Below are 12,171 nucleotides of genomic sequence, written 5' to 3'. Positions count from 1 at the left end.
ACTTGGACCATATGTTCCATTATCGTCGACCCATATCTCTTAAAATGAGTTCGCGACTTAATATATTTTTTACTTTTCAGTTTTGGATGTGAAAAGGGATTAGTCTTCATTCGGTTACATATGGGTAAAAAGGTCCTATCGTTCCCGTTCGGGTATAAATGGGTACAATTAGTCTTTTCATAGGACATGCTCAAACAAAAATGAACAGTTCAACTCATACAAAGAGATCAAAACTGGCATTAGTCGCATACTTCTTTGCGATTTATACCGGATTAATTCTAGACTAATCGCATTTTTGCAGGGTTATGACTTATTTACATACTTACATATATACTTACATCGCCTCGCACCCATGCAAACCAAATTTGGTGGTTTTAATTTGTTTAATGCTTTACGTGCTTTGGTCTTCCCATTAGTTTCCGTTTTAAGTGTTATTGCAATTATTATTGCTTAAACGTTATTGTTATCTATTACTGCATTTAAATTGATTTGTATTGTGCAATAATACAACAAAATGTAAATTGTTAACACGTGTATGGCCGTCCAATTAGGCGTGTCAGTCGCTTCTTCGTCGAGCTAACTGGCGCCAATCGGTAGCATCAAAAGAATTTAAATCATTTTCCACCTGTTCCTTCCAGCGCAGTCGGGCTCGCCCCTTCCTCTGCTTTCATTGACGCGATTCGATGAGAATACTTTCTTAGCCGGAGCGTCATCCATCATGTGCATAACAGGACCTAGCCAGCATAGCTGCTGTATGTTAATTCGCTGGACTAAGTTGGTGTTTGCATAAAGCTCGTATAGCTCATCATTTAATCTTCTTCGATCTTGGCAGTCATTTCAGCGCAATATTTTTCTCAGACGCCCATTTAAATAAGTAGATTATCCCAGAATGTTCGTCCATACGTTAATCTTCTCTTTTTTACTTGATTACTTCAACAAGCAAGCAATGAGAACGTATGTAAGACTTTCTTGGTTCTTAGTAAGAATAATGCTGTTGTTATATCTGGATATATATCATATTCCATTGTAGCCTTCAGCTCACTCACTACGTCACAGCGAACTTACTTCTCGCCTTCTTCTTAAAAAAGGCTAAATTCAGTTTCCCTCGAAATATTACAAGTTTAACAACAGCTATAGCTTCATTGGGAAGATGCTCTCCGTGCCAACATCCCATGAGATAACTTTGGATGTGTGTTTGGCATTGATGGTGAGTATCGGGTTAGATTTATTAATGAGTTGTACCAGCTTTATGCGAGCAAAAGCATTCTTCAGTGGATGAAAATCCAGTGTCTACAAAGACTAGGCCACGTTGAACGAACAAATGGAGATGATGCAGCCCAGAAGATGTGAAGAAGCCTGTGCTACGTAGATCAAGTGGAACATGACACCTACTGCCTTCAGTTAACACTTAACCGGCACATCAGTCAGTGCGTGGGTGATTAGAAACCTATTAAAGAAGAAGAAAAGAAATATGAGAATAATATTTATTCTTTTAAAAAAGCAAACAATTAAAAACACGGCAATATGTACTTCTATGTATGAAAGCAATAAAGCTTTAAAAACACTAAATAGCGGGAATTAGAGCCATGCTATTGTTCTAGAATTTAAGTCAAGCAAATTTGTTTAGCTGGAACTATATACGAAACACTAAAAAAACACCGAAACTGTTGAGAGACCGCCCACGACTGTTAGCTGTTTTCATTGGGCGCTTTGAGTCATTCGCTTACTTGCTCAACCACTCAAACATTCCCCGCTCACTAAAGCTGCCATTATACACTTTATTTCTCTAAATCCAAATGTTTCTGGTGTATATATTATGGACAAATATTTTTGTATCTGCTAAATCACATTCTAAACCCCATTTAAAACCGTTGTATCTTTTCCTTTATTATAATAGACCGGAGGGTTGTACATTCTTTGAAATTAAGACTTCAAAATTTTTAAGACTAAAACTCGAAATTTTTTAGTTCCTGTCTTACACTTTACTGAAACCAACCTCTCTTACTTTTACTCCTATAAGCAGTGTATCTGCCAGTTAGCTAATTTCCGGGTTGTTGTACTCACATAAGAGTAAATTAACTGAGCGAGGGATGATACTCAAAATATCTATACCAGTTTTACAAAGCAGCCGTTTTTTAGGGACCAGTACCGGATTAAATTCAACCAACATATTAAAAGACGTGGCCTGGGACATTTTTTTAACCATTCGGTAATTTAAAAGGAAGGTGGGATTGTCATCTACCATACCCAAGTCATATTTGTTCCAACAGAACTCACCAGTCAGTCGCCCCATATTTTAAGGACTGTAGAAACCTTAAAAGATTTAGGGTACAATTTCCAATGCTATTTAAGTGGCTGAGTGGTTTGTCTATTGCATCGGCTTCACCGCAAAATAAGAGAGTTATACCTCTTTACCCAACAAAGAGAATGGCATCAGGACAACCCTGAAAAAGTCAATTAGAAAGAAAGAAATATAGAGTTAATACCCCGAAGCTAGTCATAATAGGCTTAGCTTTAGAACTGCTAGTGCAGCTTCTGTACATTTCCCGCCGATTATCAATTTTCAATGATATCGGAATACTGAAAAGACATCATGCACTGAAGTATTTTCCCCCCAACTCGACATGACGCTAGAGTCAAGATAATGATTAATATGGGACTCATTTCAATTGCTAGAAAAGTTAGCACCCCTTTTCAACAACATCTGCGCAGTATGCAAAAAAATTGCTAGCAACTCTAATCATATATTCGAGCAACGCAAACTTTGTGCGTAGCAGTCCGTCTTCGTCGAGTACAAAAACTAATCTTCCGATTCCTCCTACTAGCCTGATTACATACCCGCAGCGGGCTATGATGTTAGAATATACCCGCGGGAGGTATGCCTGCCGTAAGAGGCAACTAAAATACCAGATTCAAGGGATTGTGTAGCGCAACCTTTTCAGGTTGCCAGCGCAATATATAGCTTCTCCAAATCCAATTGTCAACCTCACCTATCCGTGGCGAATCCTTTTTCATTATCAGCTGAGGCTCTGGCGACCCCGAACTCCTCATGGATCTAGGGGGTGGGAGGGTGATATGGCCTAGAAGGTCATAACAAATCGTTCTCGAGATGGTCGGGCTTGGTACCGGAACGTACCGTATCTGCATCCGGCAAAGGACCATCAACTCGATAAAACTCCCCGCCTTCGGGGAGTGTCCATATCGCTACAACAACAGCAGCCTGATTACATGCACGCATAACCATAAGCATCTGTTGCTCTTCTTCATATTTCTCTCTGTTCACCCTTCGACACTGAAGTTCTTCGAATTTAATTCCAGTTAAGTAGCAAGATAGCGCCTTGTAACCCCTTATTTACAGTAGTTTAGAAAATGTTTGCTTATATTCGATGATTTAGCTATTTTTTCTACGTTTATCTTTAATCATAATATATAAAAAACACGTGTCACAACCTTTTCGGCCGCGACCTGAGGGGGCTTATACAATATGGATATCAAATGAAAGCTCTTGATGAGTGCTTTAGTACAGAGTAATATATTATCCAGAGACGGACTGGGACTGGGATTAGGACTAGGACTGGGACTGAGACTCGGAGTGGGACTGGGACTGGGACAGGAATTAAATACATACCACCCTATGGGACAGACAATAAGGGATGCAGAAGAATGAGAAGGAATTGAGAGAAGAGTAAAGAGAGAAGGAGATTGAGAAAGAGATAGAATGAGACGAAGATGGAGATAGATGAAGCGAAAAAGACGGAGGGAGGAGTGAATAAAAGGATTAGGAAAAAGTGAAGAGGGGGAGAGGGCAGAGTCAGACGGAAAAAGCTTATTAAAATGTAGGCAGATAGGCCAAATTTAGGGCAGGACAACGTCTGCCGGGTCTTCTAGTATTGATATAAAGATTGAAGGTGTCGTGATGCAATGCAGCTCTTCTCATTCAACTACCTTCTTTTACTGTGTCCCACCCTATTTGCAACATAACCTCAATTTAAGCTGTCAAACTATAGAGTAAACAATTAGATAGCGTGTTTCCAATTCATACCATGCGAGCAACTTTACCACCATCCATGTTATAGTTATGTTCAAAGCTGCTCGACTAAGATTGGTGTCGTGCAGAGATCTAAAAAGTATATACAAGAAAAATATAAAATAATTATTTATAAAAAAAAATATAAAATAATTATTTATAAATCTATTATTGAACCACATTTTGTGTATTGCCCATCGATATTATTCATAATAGCGGACAAAGAAATTGATAAGCTACAAAAGCTTCAAAATAGATGTATGAGGTTTATTCTTAAAAAACGTAGAGATGCTAGAACGGCTGATATTGTAAAAAAGTTGAACTGGTTGAGTGTCAAACAAAAAATTTATTTTCATACCATGAAATTGATGTTTAATATAAAACATGGAAATTTACCTGAATATTTAAGTAGTAACGTAGTTCTAGTGAAGAAAACACACAATATAAATACTAGAAATAGACATAAGTTTAAATTGCCATTTTTTCGAACAGAAATAGATAAGCAAAACATTTTTTACAAAGGCCTAAAGAGTTACAACGAGCTCCCTTGGAAATTAAAAACTGCAATGAAATCTTAGTTTTTAAGGCGAAATTATATGAATTTTGTAAAACTCTACCTATAAGATAGAATAGTACTATTTGTCTTTAATTAGGCTTTAAGCCGTAATAAATAAATAACTAACTAACTAACTAATTTGGCTTACGTGACATAGTGATATTAAAAGCATGATATTCTGTAGTTCTAGTTCTGTGGGTTCCCGGCATAACCGAAAACGTCACTTACAGCTGTTTTCGCGAAAAACGGTCTTAAAGTCGTTTGTTTTCGTCGTGATGTTTTTGTTGAGAAATGCCGATGGTGTGAATTAAACGTTGGATATTGCAGTGAAAATTGATATTTTCTGGAAAGATAAGCATTTACAGATATCGAATCGCGCACTTACTAAATTTGGAGAAAAAGTGACATTTTCGGTTATGCTGGGAAACCAGATTTATTCTCACCAAATTTGTCGAGCGAAGAGATATAAGCCGACGAAATTGCATCTATTGTGCAATAAACGCCATGAAGAGTCTGCTTGCTGGGCTGATCGCTGAATACAAAAACTTAGCATGAACTGCCATGACAATATGTCTACTCATATTTTCTTTAATGTTTAGTGTTACAGATAAGCATGGGCTGAGTTCTTATCTCAGGCTCCATAACAGATGTTACAAAGACAGAAATCAGGCTCATGTGTTCATATCAGGAAGAATACAGAAACAGGGTATATGTCTATGGATATTTTTTAGACTTTCGAAATTAAATACTTGGCTACTCTGCACAGCATTGCAATTCAGACATCTCAAGTTTGTTCTCTTTAAAAAATCACATTTTGCTCTTTAAAATTGTTACTTTCTTACTCTTACTATGATGCGACAATTTTTTAGTTTTCCCAATTTGCTCATTTACACATTCCAAAATTGCTAGTATGTACATATTTATTTGGCCAACACTTAGCTTGGCCAAGTTTAGTCCCTTAACGCGCTTCAGTGAAAACGCATGGAAAAATGTGGGAAAGTACAAGCTTTTGGTGGTTTTTTTCAGCGCTCCTTTGTCTTATAAGTAGTGGACAAGTGGAGGCATGGCAGACGAGAGATCATAATGAAGGTCAGTTGGAACGAACTACGGAGTTCTTTGGACCATTCCATATATAAAAATTAAATCTATTTTGTTTTCTTGCTACCCAGCATATCCCGGCAAATGCGTTTATAATTGTAAGAATATCACGTCGCCTCTTGATACAGTTAAATCACCAGATGCCTGTGACGAAATACATTGTGAAAATGAATATGGCGATGCCACAATTTCAGGGTGCGCTGCTTTCTACTTTATTGGTTTTAATTTTTCATGATTCTCACAAAAACATATTTGACCTAATTTTATCTGTTTTTTTTTGTAACTTCTATTTTTAGTATAGCACCTCCAGAAGGTTGCGAATGGGATGATTATGTTGATAAGCAGGCACTTTTTCCAGGTTGTTGTGCCCAAAACTTGAAATGCGAGGGCGGTTTGAATAATCAAACACGACAAGCTTTACAAGAGATTTGGTCTGTGCTTTCACCCGACTTAAAAGTACCCAGCATAGTAGATGGCGGTTCGAGCACAAACTTTTAAAAAAAAGAGGGGATGAAAATTAAAATACTTAAATTAAGTTTGCTATAACATATTTGAATGAAACTTACTAAACTGGCAAAGTATGGCTTGTAATAAAATATGGCACACAGTGTGTATTATGTAATTGAAAAAGTGTTTAGTTCCTTTTTATTCTTCTAACATTTAACTTTGTCAATAGAAGAGGTGCCGGCGCTGGTCAAAAACTGGAGAGCGTCTGATAAAGTTTCTCTCTCGGATCACCGCTGGATCCTCTTCAACTTAAAGTTCAGATCTGGACAGACGTTCGCCACAGAAACCCAAGACATTCTATTGTAACCTTGAGCTCACTCACCACGTCACAGCGTACTTTCTTCCAAGGGTTCGTTCAGGCTGTAAAACCTCCCGGTCAAATGCTTTGCATTTATGAAGATAAGACCTTTTACTGTTTTTTCCTTTCTCTGGTTTTCTTCTTAAAAAAGGCTAAATTCAGTTTCCCCCGAAATATTACAAGTTTAACAGCAGCTATAGCTGCATGGGGCTTAGGAAGGTGCTCTCCGTGCCAACATCCCATGAGATAACTTTGAAAATGTTATGGATGCGTGCTTGGCATTGATGGTGATTATTGGGTCAGATTTATTCATGAGTTGTACCAGCTTTATGCAAGCAAGGGCATTCTTCAGTGGTTGAAAATCCAGCGTCTACAAAGACTAGGCCACGTTGAACGAACAAATGGGAATGATGCAGCCCAGAAGATGTGACTATCGAGATCAGCAGACGAAGACGAATCCTGTGCTACGTAAATTAAGTGGAACATGACACCTACTGCCTTCAGTTAACACTTAACCGGCACATCAGTCAGTGCGTGGGTGATTAGAAACCTATTAAAAAAGAAGAACAGAAATATGAGAATAATATTTTTTGTTTTAAAAAAGCAAACAATTAAAAACACACGGCAATATGTACTACTATGCATGAAAGCAACAAAGCTTTAAAAAAACCTAAATAGAGGCAATTAGAGCCATGCTATTGTTCTACATTTTAAGTCAAGCAAATTTGCTTAGCTGGAACTACTAGGATTCGAATGTTTGCGTTTTTATACCCAGCTGATATGGCCGAAAGTAAATCCCGGAAACAAGCACCAATAAAGTACTAGACCGACCGTCTTTGGAGTGATAAGATATTTTATTTATTTATTTATTTATTTATTATTTAAAGTCGACGACAAACTATGGTCGACTGCATAATATAAAAGATATATAAATATACAACTCAAAAGATAAAATTTAAGATATATCGAGATTTCAACAATGTTATATTACAAACAAAGAAATATTAATGAACATTACTATTTAATTTCAATATATAATAATAATAAGAAATATGTGTAGAAATAGGATCTTATGCCGAAATCTTATACTGGCGGAATGCATCAGATTCCGCTCAGCATGTCATGGGAATCCGGCAGTGCTAAGAGTAGTGTAATGAGGATACGCCATCACAAGGCATAAGAAAGTAACATGACCTGTGTTGTTGGAATGCACCGGATTCCAATCAGCTCGATGCCTGACCCATAAGATTATACTGCCGGAATGCATACGATTCCGGTCAGTGACTCATGAAAAAGCATGTTTTTTACGTTGTTGGAATGCACCAGATTCCAATCAACACAGTACTGTCTTGTTCCTTCTTAATGATACATGTTGATAAATGTTCCTCCATCCTTAAGCGAGATAGTTCCTGTTTTTTATCGAAGGAATAAAATGCCGGCAAATTAAATTAGCTTGTATCTCTTAAATTAGATAGGCAAGTATTGCATTACGTATAGTGGCAAAAGTACATTCAAGACTGATGCAGCTATACAAGTCATTGTAGTGCGCGCACCAGATAAGAAGAGGATTATTTTTAGCAAAGTTTCGTCGACAAAGGGGTAAATAGAAAGGAACGTAGTGTCTGGATACTCTAGGGGGAACCGCAAAAAACAAGCGGCTGAGGAGGTCCGCGGAATCAATTTCTCCAATAATGAGCTTATGGATGAACAATACCCCCAGTAATATTCTCCGATTTTCCAGAGTGGGTATGTTAATAAGAAGAAGTCTACTTCTGTATGGAGGAAGGTGGAGACTTGAGTCCCAATTAAGGCCGCGCAATGCAAATATCAAAAATTGCTTTTGAACTGACTCAAGACGCTGTATATGCTTTTGAGAAACAGGGGACCAAACGCATGAGCAATACTCGAGTATTGGACGAACCAGCGATGTGTAAAGAACCTTAGTGAGGTACGGATCATCGAACTCTTTAGCCCATCTTTTAACAAATCCAAGTAAACCCAACGCTTTGTTGGCTATAGATGAAATATGCATGTTAAAATTCAATTTCGGATCAAAAAGGACACCTAGATCATTTGCAATAGATATACGCTCCAAAGGCGTACCATCTATTACATAAGATTTCAATGCTGGCTTCACTCGGTGAAATGTCATATGCTTACATTTAGAGCAATTTAAAGCTAGTAAATTTGTTGTGCACCAACATTGGAACGAGTCCACGTCGGCCTGAAGAAGATCCAAGGAACTCAAATCGGTAGGACAGTAAGTGTAGCAAAGTTTTACATCATCCGCATACAATATAGTATGGGAATATAATATTGTCTGTGGCAAGTCATTAATGAAAAGGGCAAAGAGCAAAGGGCCTAGATGACTTCCCTGGGGTACGCCGGAGGAAACTCCGAACGATTCCGACAGATTCCGACACTTGCTGAAGTCCGTGTAGATGACATCCGTTTGCTTGTTCGCTAAAAATCCTTCCATAACTATAGAGGTGAATACAAGCAAATTTGTAGTGGTTGACCTTTGACGAATAAAACCGTGTTGGCATGCAGATAAAACACTAGAACAATGATATTGCAGTTGACTGGTGACAATCTGTTCAAAGACTTTAGGAATGACTGAAAGTTTAGCAATACCCCTGTAGTTTTCAACTTTTGACCTACTACCTTTTTTATGCAGGGGTATAATAAAAGACTGTTTCCAAAGTGCCGGGAAAGACGCAGATCCCAGAGATAGCTCAAATAATTTTAAAATAGGCTCATACATGTTTTCGGCGCAGTACCTAAGCACGCAACTAGGAACACCGTCCGGTCCCGGAGAAAAGGTGGGCTTCAAATATTGAAGACTCTGAAGAACAATATTACCATCAATAGCAGGATTCCTAATGTAATTTGAGCTATCTAAGTGATAGGGATATTGACCGGAATGAAAACCACTGGATGAATACGTGGACTTAAAGAACTCAGAAAATAGTTCAGCAACGTCGTCATCAGTGCAAGCTTTTTTACCTCCAAAGGTTAATGAGGAAGGATACCCAGAAGTTTTCCGCTTTGAATTTACAAAACTGTAAAACTTTTTTGGATTTCTAAAAAATTGGGCTTTACAACAACTCAAGTAATTTTTATAACAAAGCTGATTAAGACGGTGAAATTTAGAACGAGCTATTAGATATTTAGAGAGGTCTGCAGATGCTCCAGATTTCTTGAACCTCTTATAAAGCCTAGATTTAATGTTATTAAGTCTGATAAGTTGCCTTGAAAACCAAGGGGGCTTATTGGAACATAGGGTATAGCGAGTAGGAATGCAGGTATCAAAGAAGCCATCAAGCGTACTGTAAAATATAGAGATAGCCGAATCGACATCAGTGCAAGCATAGAGATCCGACCAATCATGGGAAGCCAACGGATCATTGAGCATAATGAAATTCGCTTTGTAGAAGCATCTAGATCGGGGACGAGACTGTACTTGAATCCTACGGGGTAGGCTGATATCAAGTGATATCTCTAGCGTAGGGTGAAGAGGGTCTTCTGGAAGGGATAAAGGTGGTATTCGCGTAAGGGCGGTACCCACCGAGCCATCCACAAATACTAAATCCAGCATTTTATTTCCACTATTTGGAACATTGTTAATCTGTAAAAGAGATGAGTCTAACAAGCAATTGAGAAACTCATGTTGAGCAGTGGGAGTTAAAAAGTTTGAATCACTTATATTAACCCAACTAACTGTTGGCAAGTTAAAGTCACCAACAACAACAAGTCGATCGTTATCTCCCAACTGCGAATGCAAATCACAGATGGCCGAGCTATGACTAGCATAAACATCCATATCCGAACGAGGTGGTATATACGAACAGCAAACAATTACGCTATAGCTACCGAATGAAAGCCTAACTGCTATGAATTCGATATGAGAGATATTGTCCAGCGAAATCAACTCAGACGATAGGTTAGATTCAACAGCAATAAGGGCACCTCCCGCTCTAGAGATGCGATCACGCCGATAAACAGCATATTTATTTGAAAAAACCTCAGAATTGTAATTATCAGGCTTTAGCCAGGTCTCCGTAAAAGCTACAACTTGTGCAAAAAAGTTGAAAGAATTAAGGAAGAATGGAACAAGTTTTGATCGTAACCCACGAACATTTTGGTAATTAATGAGAAGACGGGACAGATCAGCAATTACCTTCGTGTTGTTATTACTGTGTTCGTCATACCGTTTTTTGGCTGTAATAAAACAGGTTCGGCCCTCGCCTTTCTCGTGAACAAGTGAACCACAGTATGCTTGGGCCAAAAAGAGGAATCAAGTACCTTATCGAAATATTCATCTGAAAAGGATATTTTAAATGAGGAGATGTCTCTCTCATATTTAAAGTTAAATTTATACACATTGATGTTACTAGTGGGGGCAACACCAAGTTTAGAGCAAACGTAATGAGTAATGTCATTTTCGGTAAGCGAGGCGTGTAATCGGGACACAAATACAGCCCTACGAGGTGGCACGGCAGTCACCTGCAAAGGAGTAGCGGATAGCGCACCAGAGAGCTGGGAAGGTGCAGCCGTTATAGCGTTGGTTATCGAGACCGTACTATTTTTTTCAGGTACACTTGTATCGCTAGCAACAACCCCAGTATCGGTAACTGTTATTGTTGGAGCTAAAGATACCGGTGGAGGTGTAGGATGAATTGGGGAGTCCAGCGAAATCAACATTGATGACGTAGAACAAACAGCCGCAAAGGTACCACTATTAGTTCTTGCATCGTTTAATTTGCCAGAGATCGTCTCACTGGAAGTCTCGACACAACCTTGTGGAGATTCCTGAGCTGCATTGTTCATAACGTCTTTGGTAAGCCTGTTCGTATCAGTCAACGCGGTTGAAGGGACATTCGTAGGAGGACAGCTTTGCCCCTGACTCGAAGACAAGATGGAGTCATTGTTGGGCATACAATTCTTACGTTTTGGGTATTCAGATATCACTTTCAATTTTTTAAAGTGAGCCTCCATCGTTTTGAATCTTTCGTTAAGGTCACGAAACCCAATAAAAATGTTGTTGAACTCTTTCTGAGTTTGCCTCATAAAAGTTCGCATGTCATTTTCTACGGAACGACAATCATGACATGTCCAGTTCAGTCAAATTTTGCTGGATATTAGGTCAACCACCCGACCACCTATGTGAGAGAAACCGGCACAGATAACATGAGCCATATTATCACAGAGCCAACAACAAACATAAGTATCACCACGGGAAATTTTCTTTTGATTGGTGCACTTCTTGACACAGCAATCCAACATAAATACAAAGTTAAACAAACCCAAAAGAAAAATTGGCAAAAGAAACTATAAGTATAGGATAAATTGAACAGCTGTTCAAAAATTATGGGCGAGAGTTATTTTGGAGCACTGGATGCAAATCGCAAGACAGCGTATAGCTAGCAGCGAACACAACACAAAGCAAAAAGGGCACACAATGACTTGCTAATAGCAGCTACCAACAAAAAGGTTATCACAAATTTTTGTGAAAATCTATGATATATGAACACACAGACTGAATGTTTAAATTGCACAAAAAGCCACTATGTATATTGCACTGTGTAAAGATTTAATACCAAATTAAACTTATAAACTGTTTTCTATTATATGAATAAATATTTATAAATGATAAAACTTGTTTACAAAGTAAAAAGAATAACA

At 38.2% G+C, this 12,171-nt stretch overlaps 1 protein-coding gene across 1 annotated transcript; it reads left to right on the top strand.

Annotated features, from left to right (window-relative positions):
• The first annotated feature begins 5,512 nt into the window (after positions 1-5,512).
• On the top strand, positions 5,513-6,311 carry LOC137247808 (uncharacterized). The gene is made up of 3 exons (XM_067778755.1): positions 5,513-5,672; positions 5,753-5,876; positions 5,978-6,311. The coding sequence occupies exons 1-3, from the start codon at positions 5,573-5,575 to the stop codon at positions 6,177-6,179; spliced, it is 426 nt and encodes a 141-aa protein (XP_067634856.1). The 5' UTR covers positions 5,513-5,572; the 3' UTR covers positions 6,180-6,311.
• The last annotated feature ends 5,860 nt before the right edge of the window (positions 6,312-12,171 follow it).

The sequence above is a fragment of the Eurosta solidaginis genome, chromosome 4 (assembly GCF_040869045.1).
Source record: "Eurosta solidaginis isolate ZX-2024a chromosome 4, ASM4086904v1, whole genome shotgun sequence".
Lineage (NCBI taxonomy): Eukaryota > Metazoa > Arthropoda > Insecta > Diptera > Tephritidae > Eurosta > Eurosta solidaginis.
The sequence above is the reverse complement of the archived record's forward strand: the minus strand, read 5'-3'. Positions and strand labels throughout refer to the sequence as shown.